Source organism: Anastrepha ludens, chromosome 2 (genome assembly GCF_028408465.1).
Source record: "Anastrepha ludens isolate Willacy chromosome 2, idAnaLude1.1, whole genome shotgun sequence".
Taxonomy (NCBI): domain Eukaryota; kingdom Metazoa; phylum Arthropoda; class Insecta; order Diptera; family Tephritidae; genus Anastrepha; species Anastrepha ludens.
Window position 1 is genome coordinate 469,402 of NC_071498.1, and position 15,264 is coordinate 484,665.

Sequence of the window (15,264 nt, forward strand, 5' to 3'; positions counted from 1 at the left end):
ATACAACGCATGTACCTGAGATTATTTGTTACCATACACTTCTTTCAATATATTGTGTGAAAAACCTCAAAGCCCTAGTTTCTTGTAAGATTGCACAACAATTCGTTCCTCTTTGTTGCAGTTAACGTTTCTTGGGCGAAATAAAAAACAACTTCAACCCTCTAGGAGTCGATAAAAAATAATGGTTGAAATGTATCTAAAATATTAAATCCAAGTACTTCTCAACGAATCGGAAGTATTTTCAAAAATTGTTTTTTTTTCAATTCCCTCATTAAAATTTAAAATAGAAAAGACTACAGTGCGTATACTAAATTTTCCTATTGTGAACGAAGTCTGTTTCGTTATTTCTGCTGGTAACTTACCCACTGCATTAGTTGCGCATTGGTAAACTTATCTTCAGAGTGTATACCTATGTCATTGTCTGTGTACTCACCAGTTAGCTTGGTACCGAGTCTCGCTAGTTCGTCGATGTCGCAATGGCCAGGAACCCATGTTACCTTTGGGTGAAACGACTCAACCATCTCTTTAAGAGATTTCATGGCGCCCTTAGATGTTGTCGATTGTTTGTGAGGGATTTTATCGCCGTCTAAGTATCTGCGAAAATGTAGGAAACATCTCCAGGTATCGCATCAAAGTGTCCCAATGTCACGGCTTCCATTTTTGCCATCAGTTCAGCGTGAAAAGTATGACAGTAGAACAGCCATGTTTATGTTTAGGCAGTCAACAGCCATGTATTTCCTCTGCTTACGATCGAGCTACTAAATTGGCACTCGAAGTAGTATTGGTCGAACAATTTATGTGTCCTTCTGCAATACATTTGCCATCTCAGGTCCGTAATAGGTGTACATTCTTCATATTCATCAATATTTCTTCGTTGAGACTTTACTAATTCTTTATCTGATATAATATACAAGTAAGAGAATGGCTGTGTATAAATTTTTAAATATAGGATGAGGTTCTTAAAATTTGGAACCGTTTGAGATAGTTTAGCGACCCCATATGAATTGCATAGAACTAAATATGATATAATTTAAATATGTGGCTTGTCTGGAGACGGAGATTACGGAGCAGATTACATGTTTTATTCAAACACATCAGTTTATGCCTTCACAAACAAGAATTTTTTGCAACAGAGCCAAATGGCTCGTGAAGTTTCTCTGAGAGGTTTCTGACTCTGTACAAGGGGTCATATCCATGTTGTCCTATTTTAATGCGTTCCCCTTCGTTTACGAAGCATAACTATTGTTTATGTTCTTAAAATGCTTGTTTGACATGGGGCATCCCATAGACTGAAAGGCCTTCTTGCTTCAATAACTTTCTAAAGGAGGATACCGGTAAACCAACACATAAAATAAAATACCAATGATTCACTAATTTATACATAATTTGTTTTGAAGACTTTTATGTTTTCTCGTAAAGCTAATCTATTGATATCTTAACTATGTAGTGAGTTGAATACATTTGGAAGATTGTTATCTTCAGGAAAGGCAATTTCATTTATACCGGGTTGCACTTACTTCCTTTCGTCTAGATCATTGCATTGAAATTTTTCCATTTCGGATCGATGCTTTGCCTTGAGCCTTTTGTCTTTTTTGAAAACTAATATTCTGCAAGTTTTATGGTATTAATGCTCAACAGAACGCACGTGTTGCCAATATTTTTGCCGGCCTATAGTAAAATAATTAATTATTAAAAATGAAAGAAAAAAGAAAATGCCAATGGAAACAGATTTGCTTACTTATTATAAATCATAGTTTCCATTTTGTGCTTCTATGCCTCATCTAAGTCACACAATGCTTAAAAACTCATTAATGAGGAAGAAGCAGATGTTTCGGTTGAAATGTGTAATTGAGCATCTCGAGTGGAACGTGTGCATGCATATGGATCCTCTTTGCTTAAATACGAACATTTATTCATGGAGCCATTTACACGCATTGCACACCCCTTTTTTAATTTCAGGAAATTACTCAGCAGCGATGAAAAGTTTAATGAGGCTCTTTTTTGGTTTGTCATGCGCTGTGTCGTTGCACCTGAAAGACCCGCTGCTCGCACTGAACACATCCTCGGAACCTTTGGTAGCTCACAAGTGTGTTTTCGCGCCGCTCTGTTCTATTTTTTATGATAATTTCATTGCAAACGGAGAAAGCATAATTATTAATTTAAGCGCATGTATGTATAAGCTAACGACACATCTATAACGTAAGCTTGTAATCACACATCTACTGCGACATTTAATCATATAAACATATATGCACATACATATGTAAGGAGATATACTTTGCGACATGCACATCTCCCTGATCTACTCCCCGTTAAAACGACAGCATTAACCAGCCATAGTTGTGGCATGGTAATGATATTATATACATCTGATTAATATTTATAACACAATTTATATTGCGCCTTTAAATTCGGTTAAGGATAAAGGTAAGAATACCCAAGCACATGAAGTCATATTTTGAATTCGAATTTGACATTTTTTCCACGCAGGGAAGAGACGATACCATAAAAAAATGTTAGAAGTTCAAGCAAAACCAAAAATGTGACACGGAGAACAGTTTGTTGTACTAAAAAAGTAGATTGCAAAAAAATATATCACTTTAGATCAGACAGATTTAACTATATAATACTATACAAAATAGCGCAATAACTGTTTACGCGATTTTGGCCGAATTTAACGAAGCGCTCCAGTCGTTTCTTTCTCGTGCTAACCGGCGCCAGTTTTACACACCTAGTGAAGCCAAGTCCTTCTCCATCTGATCTTTCCAACGCAGAGGAGGCCTTCCTCTTCCTCTGCTACCATCAGCTGGTACCGCATCGCACACTTTCAGAGCCGGAGCGTTTGTATCCATTCGGGCGACATGACCCAGCCAACGTAGCCGCTGGATCTTTATTCGCTGCGCTATGTCTATGGCGTAGTAAAGCTCATACAGGTCTTCGTTCCATCGCCTGCGATATTCCCCGTTGTCAACGTGCCCAAAGGTCCAAAAATCTTCCGCAGAATCTTTCTCTCAAACACTCTCAAACACGTCCACGCTTCTGCGCCATACGTTAGGACGGGCATGATGAGAGTCTTGTAGAGTATTAGTTTTGTTCGTCAGTTGCCTACTTAGTCCAAAGTAGCACTTGTTGGCAAGAGAAATTTAAGTTGGATTTCTAGGCTGACATTGCTATAGGTGTTAATGCTGGTTCCTAAATAAACGAAGTCTTTTACAATCCCGAAATCAGAACTGTTAACAGTGACGTGGGTGCCGATACGCGAGTGCTCGACTGTTTTTTGTTTGAAGTACTTCGTTTTATCCTCGTTCACTACCAGATCCATTCGTTTTGCCTCTTTATCCAGTTTGGAGAAGGCAGAACTAACACGGCTCACGATGGCACGCTCTCGAACGGGTGTTCGGAAGCTATCCAGAGGATATTTGCGCTAATCCCGGAAGTTGTGAGCTGCTTGAACCATATGTAGAAGTATCGTCCTGTCCACTCCCAAGTGAATGGCGATTAGTAACTTTCCCCAATTGCGTGGGGTTGTTCAATGGGATATTAGGTTGTTCATGTTATGTTATGGTTTAAAATACACTTCATTATTCAGTATAGTTCCCCTGAACATCAATGCGCTTGTTCTAACGAGATTCCAATTTATAAATTCCATTACTGAAGTGAGAATATGGAAGGGCTGCAAAATACGCTTCCGCAGCTGTGATGACCTCATCATTTGATGGAAAACGCTTTACATGCGTGCATTTTTTAGGTCTGGAAACAGATGGAAGTCGCTAGGGGCTTAATCCGGAGCATACGGTGGATACTACAACAATTCGAGCTTTATTTAATAGGTTTTAGTCATTGCCAAAATGCGCAGTGTCACAATGTGCATTGTCCTGAAAAGAACTGTTTTTTTTGTAAACTGGGTCTGTTCTCACGAATTTTTTTCTTGAGTTGGTCTAAAAGGTTCTACTAATATTCAAAGTTTATTGTTTTACCAGATTGGAAGTAATCCACAATCAAAATTCCTTTCGCATCCTAAAAAAACTGACGCTAACACCTTCTGTGCCGATTTCTGGACACGAACTCGTTTCGGAGCTGAAGAACCAGGTTCATATTACTCTTTGGCCTCTTGTTTTGATTAAGGATCATGGTGATAGTCTTATCTATAGCTACGAATCTCTTCATCCTTTCAAAATCGCTCTAAATGTTCCTGAGAAAGTCACATTCGAATTTGTTTTTGTTCAATTGTTAGCGAATGCGGCACCCATTGTGCACTCTGGCTTTCTGAAACCCAATATTTCAGTCAAAATATTGCTTGCACTGCCCAATGAGATGCCTTGGGATGCTTCTACTAAATCTCTTTCAGCCAATAGATAATTTTGGAATATGATATCTTTTAATTTTTCTACGATTTCTGGTGTTGCTGCTGTTTTTAGGCGTCCTTGACGTGGATTGTCTTTAAGGCCTGTACGACCACGTTTAAGTTCAGCCATCCATTTTGTACTGGGCTAATTGACGACGAAAAGTCTTTATACACTTTCAACATTCGTTCATAAATTTCCAGTGTTTTTAAACCTTCCAAAAATAAAATTCAGTCACCGCACGATACTTGATTTTTTCCATTGCAGAAAATACTGTGACACGTCGATACTACATAAATGTCTTGTGAGCAGAAAATGAATTGACAGCTTTAAATAAAACTTCACTTATGTTCATATGAAGACTGTGCCAATGTAATAAAAAAATAGGCTAGTAGCAACGCCCTCTCTTATCGAACCGCAAAACTTATTGAACAACCTAGTAGAAGGTGAATTCCGAAATAATAAAGACTGGCGTCATAAAAATGTTTTTGATGGTAATCACCGAAAACTCTATCAAAATTGTTCGTACATTTATCAAAAATTAAACGAAATCATTGTTGAAAATCATGGAATCGTAGAATATCTCCAAAACGTTGATTTATCGTTGATAACTTTACCGATCATTTGGGCTTACAAAGGTCTGTGACGTTTCATTCCCCACTAGTTAACTGAGGACCAAAAATTGCTCAGAATTCAACAATCCAAAGACGCGAGGCGAGAAAAGACGAGAACTTCCTTTACAATGCTTATTGCATGATAATTAACCATCCCATCGATTCACTCTTGTGACTAATTTTTTGACTAGAAATCGCATTTTAACCATCGATCAATCACCATATTTGCCTGATATGGCTCCCGGTGACTTCTACCTATTCAGAAAATTGCATTTGGCCATGAAAGGAAAACGCTTTGCATCCGTAGAGGCTATCCAAAACACTGGTACCGACATCCTGAAGGTCAATGACCTGAAACACTCTTCGAAAAACTTTTAGATCGCATAGAACAGTGTATCGAAACCAGAGGGAACTATTTTGAATAAATAAACTCGAAGTTATCAGAACAAAGCTTCTGTCGTTTCTATTTTAGTTTAGTCTTATTTATTTTGGACTTCACCTTGTATATACGAACTCGCAATACATTCGAATGTAGCCAGCCAAATGATGAACATTTTGATTGACACTTTTCTGATGAAGGTTCTGTTCGTAAGCGAACTGCAATCACTTCTCGTACTTGTAAAAATTCATTATGTACGAGTATACTACACAAAGCAAATATTGGTGAGATATTTCAACATAGGCGTATCCAGAAATCCGTTTATATGTACTCGTATGTTAATATCCCAGTGCACAAATGAGCGTAAAAAAAAACGGTAGCGAAATCAAATACACAATTGAGGGGTGTATATTTATTATGTCAGGGGTGTATATTAGGGTGACTTCCTTCTCTAAAAGATTACTTGTTACTTTATGAATTCATTGGTAACAAACCAAGGAAAGAAGTAATTGCGCGGAATGGAGAGATATTTTGCCAACCGGGAGACACCGGCAGACTGTAGTAAAACTTATTATATAAACGCTTTGGCCGAGTGCTTACAAAGTAATTTCCAAAAATGTAGCAAGACAAGAGTTATTTTAGACAGTAAAATAATGTGTTCACGTTTTGAATGAACTAACATAATACTTTACAATAAATCTGCTCTGGTTACCGGGTCACAGGGACATAGAAGATATCTTTAAATCAGATTAAGTAGTGAGCCTGGGTATCACATTACCGATCCAACCAGATACCTATTCCTCTAACAACTTATAAGCTACTAATATATAGATATGGACTCAGTCCCTGACCTGTGCAACAAGTAGGATGACGTGGAATGGAATATGGACCGCACAAACCAACAGTTGAAACTTAACAGGAAGGACGTGAGCAATCTATTTGGGATTCTAACAGGGCATTTCTAACAGGCAGGCATGTTAGCAGGCTGGAAGCACCTTATAACGACTACTGCAGAAGCTGTAATGACATTGAGGTGCATGGCTCTGGGTGGAAGAAGAAAACTTATTTAATGAATTTTACGCCTTTGAAAGGCTTTTGAGATCTAGCGATGCACTTTTAGTAAAGGTGTATTTTTGTATTTGTTTCCTGAGGTTGTGCTGCTTTTAATTTCTAATAACAACGTACCTTGAAGCTAAAAAAACTTTTATTTTTAATAAAAAAAATCGTCTCCTGAGAGTAGTTACATTTTAGGAGAACTTTCAGTTTGTAAAAAGTTAAGAACTAAGAAATTGTTCTGCAGTCGCCTGGGGAATGTTTGAAATTAAATTTTTCAAAAAGTTTAGATTCTATACAGAAAACTAATTTCTCAGTTTTCTCAAGTTGGCGGTTTTAAGCGTTATTTTTTTATTTTAAAGTTGGTAGTCTGCCATGAAAAAGCTCGTCATAAAAAAGATGCTCGGCCAAACACCCAAAAAGGGTGTACGCGCCAATTATATATATATATTGTCGTGGAGAAGTATTTGAAAAAATTAGAATTGATTTGATTGCAAATATTTTTACCACAAAAAGATGTGTCTGGGAGTTTTTGGGTACGAGGTATTTGAATCTGCAATTTATTTTTACTAAAAACGGCCACCAAAAATGAACAGTTGTTTCGGCTAAGACCACAAAAATTATATCTAATGTACGAAACAGACACTTTTTTACACAATGAAAAAAAGAACATATTTGAATATGGGTACATATCGACCATTTGTTGAAAGAGTGTCACAAACCAAAAAAAAAAAAAAATTAGAAAAACGGCTCTAAAGTTTTCAATTTACTGTGCTTCCTAAGTTAAAGTAAATACACATTTTTATGCATTATACTTTTAATAAATATGGCCATGAAGTTTTTACACAGTATAGAAGAAGAGCTGGTGGTCACTTTTGCAAACTTATCTCATATTTTTTGGGTTTCGACACTCTTGCAGCAAGTGATCGATATGCGCTTTTCAGTTTCATTTAATTATTAAATATACTACGGCGTACGACATTAAACATATCATTAAGGACAAAGGACTAAAATAACATCAAGTACTTCTCAATTAATTATAGTCATTATTTTAGTAATATTTTTAAAATGTTCGACATTCCAAACACTAAATAAACAACTGCTTGCAATATATACAAGTAATTTCTTAATAATTTCGACGTAATATTCTTATTCTATTAATATAGTTATCTTTTGTAAATTGACACCCTTAAGAGCCACGTTCCGAGCTAAATACGAAAGTATTTCGTTATCGCATTGCCATCACAAAGAGAGTAGATAGCCAGTCGCATTTGCCATTGCCGTCTCTCCCACTATCCAGATGACGATGGTGCACCAAATTGGTATCTTTTGTTCTGAACGTGCATCTAAATAGAACTTCGAAGTCATATTTCGCTTTGTTTTGGCTCTAGCACTATTGTTCGTCCCTAAGACAATGGCAAATTGGAAAATTCGCTTTGCTTGGTGCTCTGGTTGCCGCTGAGCTCATTCACTATACTTTCAAGCCTTTGCGAGAGTCTCATATTACGAGAATTATATATGTATGCATGTGTGCACGTATATAATGGGCGGATACATCCTTGGTAGGTTTGTTAGGTGTTTGGCCTAGCTGCTTCTCCAAGTTGTGGCGTGCACCTAAATGTTGTTCTACGAGAATTTCTATGGCCATAAACATGGTGAGAGTATGTGGCCGGGAACGTGTGCAATATTGTATTTTCAGTGGAGGGTTACTAGTGCTCTACTTGCTGTAGTTGTAGTTGCTTACGTTGTGTTCAGAAAAAATTTCATTGTTTTCGCAATAAATTGTAGTGGTGAGTTTCAGAAGGTCAAGTCGAATGGAGTACCACTCGGATGAACAAAGCGGCTGAACTTTTTTACGTTAACGAGCCTATACTTGGGCGTATACTTCTACTATATTTATGTGCGTTTATTTATGTTTATATTTGTGTGAATGGTTTGATTTTGTTGGCTGAAACTTAAAGAATATTAAGCGAAGCGAAAATTTAAGGCTAATTTGTCCTAAAGTTTTAACACAAACTTTTTAACTTTTTGCAGAGATAAATGACAATCATCCTTCTACTAGGGCGAATAATGGTACAAGAACACGTGTCCAACATATGCGCCAAATTGCATAAAAAATGAAGTGATTCGTGATTCAAATCACCAACCTCATTGCCATAAAGTAGTTTCACCAAAAATAGCTATGTTCTTACATTTGTTTAAAAACTGTTCCAACAGTTTGCCAGAAACAAGCCACTCTGGGCACTCTCCTCCAATGTACTCAATGCGATAAATTTCTAAACAAACTGAGGAACGGATATAACGACATTACGATCCTACGACCTGTACTAAGGTCGCATAAAACTCTCTTCCCGTGGGACGGATGAGATTTTTAGGACATCGTGTTAAACCAACCATGAGTTCTATAGCTCTAACATACGAACCCAAGGCACGTCAAACACAATACAAACAGCAAACACAGCGAAGATTATCAGCTCTATTGCCATTAAATAACGAGTACAGGAGGAAGAATCTAGTGGAGCTGGCGGCTAAAGGTCGTCCTGCCAAACGCTTGGCAGCGTGTACTGAAGATCAATACTCCCAGCGGCGACAAAGGCGGAAATGTACAATAAAGACAGCCAGAAACAGGTCAGTTAGTTTCGTGGATGAGGCGAAAGCGACAGCGTCGAATTGCAGGCTGTCTTTCTGGAGATATGGCGCTAATTATAACTTGCGGACAGACTCGATGCTTATGATGATAATGATATTTGCTGTTGTAATGGCTGTTGTGATATCGGAAAAAACTGGTAAGTCATAATGTGTGTTTTCATTAAAAAAATCAACATATTTTCAAATTTTTTTTATTATTTTTTGAAGTATTTCGAGTATTCACGGTTATAGCCCACTGAATAATATTATAATTAGCAATTTTTTTTTGCTGGTGGTCTTGTGTATTTTTTCCATATATGGAATGCTCGAAATGTTTTTCAGATGGTTTATAAAACCAAAAGGAAACAAAATACATAGGTTACTTAAAGTTTTTCCAAAAATTTGCTGCATTTTTTTATTTCCACAAAGTTTCCGCTTGAATTTATCTACTTTTTTATACTATTTCATAAAGAAACTATTAAAATAAAATATGAAGTAAGTTTTAATCTAGAAGAGCTTGCAGACATTATGCAAAACGGTGCCGAAAATCTAAAGGAAGGATTGTGCCTAGTACTCGTTCTTGCATCGAGTGGGGCACGAAAAACATCCCGATTAGATATTCGATTACACCCATAAAGTAAAATCTCTAGCAACAGTGATAAAACCAGAATTCTAAGGTTCATAATATCGAGCTAGAGCACCTGCTAATTGAAAAGCGTATAGGTGGCTGATTGTACCTCTAGATATGTTTGACAAAATGAGTGATGCCATGACTCATGTTTTTTAGAGACACTTAAACTTCTATCACACAAAATGAATTTTGGGGAAAAACGGCATGCCTATTATTCTGTTGTAAATTTTGCTAAAGTTACTTTTCTCGACCGTAGCATCATAAAACTATACATTTGACCGAAAGTAGCAAAGCTGATCGAGTTTTTCCACTCCAAATTCCGCTTATTCAAATCACTTCCCATCTCGCTATGCACATACAACTGCTTACTGTCAGTTACTTTTTGCCTACAACTTCAAGCGCTTTGTTCTGGTTCCAAATAATAATATATTAGACGTTGTATAAAAAGGCTACATAAATAAATCTTTTTACTGTAATAAAAATGAATAATGGCGTGTATATATCTTCTTTTGTATTCTATTTATTTACACTATAGAGGGCGTGGTACTTACAATGGTAATAAGCTATTCTAGTGAAAATTCATATGCATTAGACTGGCCGCAGCTTGTATGGAGAAAAATAAAAATTGAAAATCCAAAAGTTTTCGGGTCGTAAAACATGAGGTTAGATGCATTAAAGAACGGTATATTTTTTCACCCCGATCCGATGACGTCTAACCGTGCCCATTTGATCCCAAAGTATGGAAAATTTGAAAAAATCACAATTTTTACTAATTTTTTTTCGTTTCCAATTTTTTTGTTCGAATCTTATATTTATTGATGTGATGCGATTTTAGTTAATGATCTTGTTTACTTTATTGCGGTATGACTCAATTTATATCGAGAAAGCCACCTGACAAAAGGCGCTTTCAGCACACGTAACTGATTAGTGATACGTGGAAAATATGTCACCGTCAGTTGAGTAATAGAAATTGTGTTTTATGAACGGTGTGTTGAGCCAGCTGCTAAATGAAATAATAATTTTTAAATTTTATGCAAAGGTACTTTTTAAATAATTTTTCACACTTCACTATAATAATAAAAATAAAAATTTGTTTCATAATCAACACTTTGGTGATCACTAACAATTCATCAACTGTTGTGTTCGCTGAATACGCTAAAAGTTTTGAATTTAATAGTACACAAGTAATTATATTAGTTAGTGAAAAAATGAGTTCAAAGTTATTATCAGGCATTCCGAAAAAAAGATTACGTTCTGAGCAAAAAATATTTCTTGTGGGTGAATGTGAAAGTGTTATTTTGGGGGCCAAGTTACCATCAATGAAACAGGTGCTCCAATTATTGTTTTACAAAAGGCACGAAAACTTGACTTTGGAAAGTAGTATGAAATACACGATTGGTGCCACGATTGAATTTTGGAAAACAGCTAAAATTCCCACGATGCAACAAAAAAATTGTATTAAAAAACTTAAAAATCTTTAGATAGAATGCTTGCATGCATGGACAAATGTAACCTCTCAACAAGAGATGCCATGCATTTGGTGAGTGCAACGGTTGCTGCCTTCATAAATACCATGCAAAATGTTAATGGAACGCCGTCAATAAGAATGGAAGATTTAATTCTTAATCGAACAACAAGAGATTATTAATGGATTCAATGTAATGGTTTTACTGAATATGTTTATAAGATTTTGGATTCTTGACCTTTCTTTTTACTTGTTGGTAGATTCTCGACGTTTTTGTCCTCCACTGGGATGGCAAGCTGCTTGCAGAAATCCGAGGCACAGAAAAGAAAGATAGATTGTCTCTCGTTGTCACAGGAGAAAATTTGGAAAAACTGTTGGGGATACTAAAAATTGAAAGTTCAACGGGAGATGCAATAGCTGCAGAAGTACATAATTTTTTGTGCAAGTGGAAGCTCGATGATTTAGTGGAAGTTGTATCATTTGATACAACAGCTGCTAATACGGGAGTTAATAATGGAGCAGCGTTCTTGCTTGAAAAAAGGTTGGGCCGAAATCTACTTTTCTTTCCCTGTCGTCACCATGTTAGTGAGTTGCTAGTCAAAGCAGTGTTCGAACAAAACTTTGGCAAATCATCAGCACCGGAAGTTCCCTTATTCAATCGTTTCTCTAACAGCTGGAAAAACATTAATTCTAAGCCATTGAAATTGATCACAGACTACAACAGATCGCTTACTTATAATGAAGAAGATAAACAGTACTTACTGCAAGCTGTTGAGCACTACTGGCAATTGTATCCGTCTTACATCAAAACATCTCTCATTAAATAGACAATCTAATTCTTTAATTAAAATATTATTAAATTAAAATAAATTATATAAATAAAGTTAAATTATTTATATATTGAGTATATACATATTAAATTAAAATAAATTATCTAAATTGGAAACAAAAAAAAAATTTTGTAAAAATTGTGATTTTTTGAAATTGTCTGTACTTTGGGATCAAATGGGTTAGGCACATCGGATCGGGTTAAAAAATTACACCGTTTTTCATTACTCCTAACCTCATGTTTTAAGACCCGAAAATTTATGGATTTCCACAAATAAAAAGTTACGGCCAGTCTAATATGCATATATGTATGTATATGTACATATATAACAAGATCGATTACAGTGGTGGAGAATTAATTAATAAATTTACAGCCGAAAATTTGAGGCACTAAATTGCGTAAGATTCGGCCTAAATTGGCTAAAAATTTCCATCTCAGTAAAATGCGATTGAGCAAACATTTTCAGCGTATACAGTAGAAGCCCGATAAGTACAATTCGAAAATTTCAGCAATGATTGCACTTAGCGAAAAATTGCACTTTTGCGAATTTCTCCTGTGGATCGAGGAATACCTAGGGAAAAATATTTTAACTCTATTCAATGCAATTAATGAGCTCAAAAGGTCGATATTCAAGAAAAATGAACACATATTTATTGAAATTAATACAAAGAGATCAATGCGGAAGGAAAACTTTGTTATTTTCGATTGCGTTTTCTCGTAACACTTTTCAAGTGCTTTTGATCGGATATCATGCAAACAAGCGATCTGATTGAATGACAGTACATCGTTCTGTTCACCCCATTTTAAAATTGTATTGACACAGCCAAAAATAGATTCATGCTGGACTTTTTCGGTTGTTTCTTCTTGAGTAGTATCTTCGGGTTCATTGGCTTCACTATCACCTTCATTTATTCCTAATTCCAAAACCCAATTGCGGATTTCATCTGTGTCTGCTTCACCCACATAGTTTTCGACCATCTCATTTAACCGTTGTAATCCTCCAACAAGAAGGGGGTCCTCAATTTCGATATCCAATAGCATATCGTCTGGATTAGATTCAATAATCGCGTCAACTGTTGGGCTTGTACCCAATACGCTTTTCCAACATTTAGCGATCGTTTCAGGGAGCAATTTCCCCCATGCTTGGCTCAACATGATCACGGCGGGTTTCAAATCAATTTTCTTCAATAGTTCATGTAATGAAGAATCTTTTTCACTAATTATGGTTTCCATTAGCAATGTTTTGTATTGAATTTTTGTCAAGTTAATAACACCTTGATCCATTGGCTGTAAAATCGCTGTGCAATTGGTCGGAAAATACATCACTTCGATCTCACCACAAACTAATTCTTCTTCGGGCGGATGAGATGGGGCTTGATCCAGCAAGAGTAATGCTTTGGGTGGAACATCATTTTCTTTGGCGAATTTTTTCACTTCTTCGACAAAATTATCAAAGAACCACTTTTTGAAAATATCCCGCGTCATCCAAGCAGTCTTGTTGCTAGCATAATTCACCGGTAGACGATACAACGCGGATTCATAGATTTGCCGATCGTTAATGGTTTTATTTTGTGGCTGCCATCACCATTTGCACACAAAAGAACACTGATTCGATCTTTTGAAACTTTGTTGCCTGGAGCACTCTTTTCATCTTTCGAAACGTAGGTTTTATTTGGCAAAAGTTTCCAAAAGAGCCCCGTTTCATCAGCATTATATATTTGTGATGTTACATATCCTTTTTCAGCGGTTTTCGCCGTCAATTTTTCCTTAAATGGCTCAATGGCTTCTGGATCACAAGATAATGATTCACCAGTCACAGTCAAATAGCGAAGTCCGAAGCGTTTCTTGAATCGCGAAAACCATCCATCACTTGCATTGAATTGTTCTCCATCCTTTTTTATTTCATCAAATATTTTTAATGCTTTGCTTTTCAATATCAAGCTAGAAACAGGAGCATTTCGTCGCCGCTGATTCATGAAAAACTGGTACAAACGCTTCTCGAGCTCTGGATGATTGCCAAATTGTATGCATTTTCTTTTAATGAACGGGATTGTTTTTTTATTCGGCAAATCGTTGCGCAATCAACTTTGTATTCGAATACAAGATCTCGTTGTTTAACGCCTTTTTCAATTTTTTGGAGAATCTCATCTCTTTCTTTCAATGTAAGAAAATGTAGATTCTTTTCACTTTTCCCATGATTTTATTTGATGAAAGCAAAAAAAATGATTCAAACTCCGAACGATTGTTTTACTCTCAAGAACCAGCTTGAAACTAACGCGTGTTGAATGTCACAAACGATTCGATGCCATATTTTATGATATCAGCGCTACAATTTTACAGTTATTTGTAAAAATCAAAAATCACAAAGGGTGAGAACAGAGTTTTTGGTCGCAATAATTCCGAGAACCATAACTGTGCATAGCTATAAAGCTGTGTATTCGCGCGTGATGAACCCAAATACATTGCCGTATTAAGTAAAAAATTTCTTCGAACAAGAATTCTTTTGCGCCCGAAAATTGCAATTTTTTATTGCTCTTTTCGAGTTTTCTATGGACTCAAAATCGAATTGTACTTTCCGCGAAATTGCAGTTATCGGTATTGCACTTATCGGGCTTCTACTGTATTTAGTTTTTCTTGTTTTATGCAAAGTAGTTTACTTTTCCTTGTTTTTGAAGTGAAAACTTCTTTAGAATCGTTGGGAGTGATTTGAGACTCGATGAAACGAAAAAGCGACACCAAAAAGAAGAAGAAAAAAGATATACGTATATATATGTATGTATAGAAAATGCTTCATTACCAGGCACACAGAAGGATGGCATAAGCAAATTTAAATTTGTGAATTTATATATGTATGTATATATGCGGATATATGTATATATGTTGTGTGTATGTACATATGTGCCTCGCCACAGCAAAACATACGGTAAAATTTCTCAAGAAATCCAGCGCGCATTCATAGGCATAGCGCACATTCATAGGCACAGCATTGCATGTACAGTAGGGCGGGTCGATTTAAAAATCGCACATTGCTCTATGAAAATCGTATTCTAGGGATCAAAATAAGAAACTTTGCCGAAGGAACCATACCTCTAAAACGAATTCTGATGTCCCCCAATTTCAAAATATCACCATTTTTGGCCTTTACATGAAAAAATCAGCTAAATGGCTATGTTTTTTCTTTATTTTTATTTATTTATAATATTATCTATTTTTTCTCTTAAGAAATTTATTTAGTCAGAACATATGTAAATGAATGAATGTGAGTTATAGAAAAGAAACTAAAAAGTTTTATAGGTATGGTTCCTTCGGCAAAATTTCTTAT

At 36.0% G+C, this 15,264-nt stretch overlaps 1 protein-coding gene across 3 annotated transcripts in view; it reads left to right on the forward strand.

Moving 5' to 3' along the window:
- LOC128861406 (uncharacterized) overlaps positions 1–15,264 on the forward strand; it is a 47,131-nt gene that overhangs the window by 6,323 nt on the left and 25,544 nt on the right. For all 3 annotated transcript variants that reach the window (XM_054099536.1, XM_054099544.1, XM_054099554.1), the window contains one exon: positions 8,424–9,175. In XM_054099536.1, coding sequence (XP_053955511.1) covers positions 8,752–9,175 — 424 coding nt within the window. In that variant the 5' untranslated portion in view covers positions 8,424–8,751. The remainder of the gene's footprint in view (positions 1–8,423; positions 9,176–15,264) is intronic.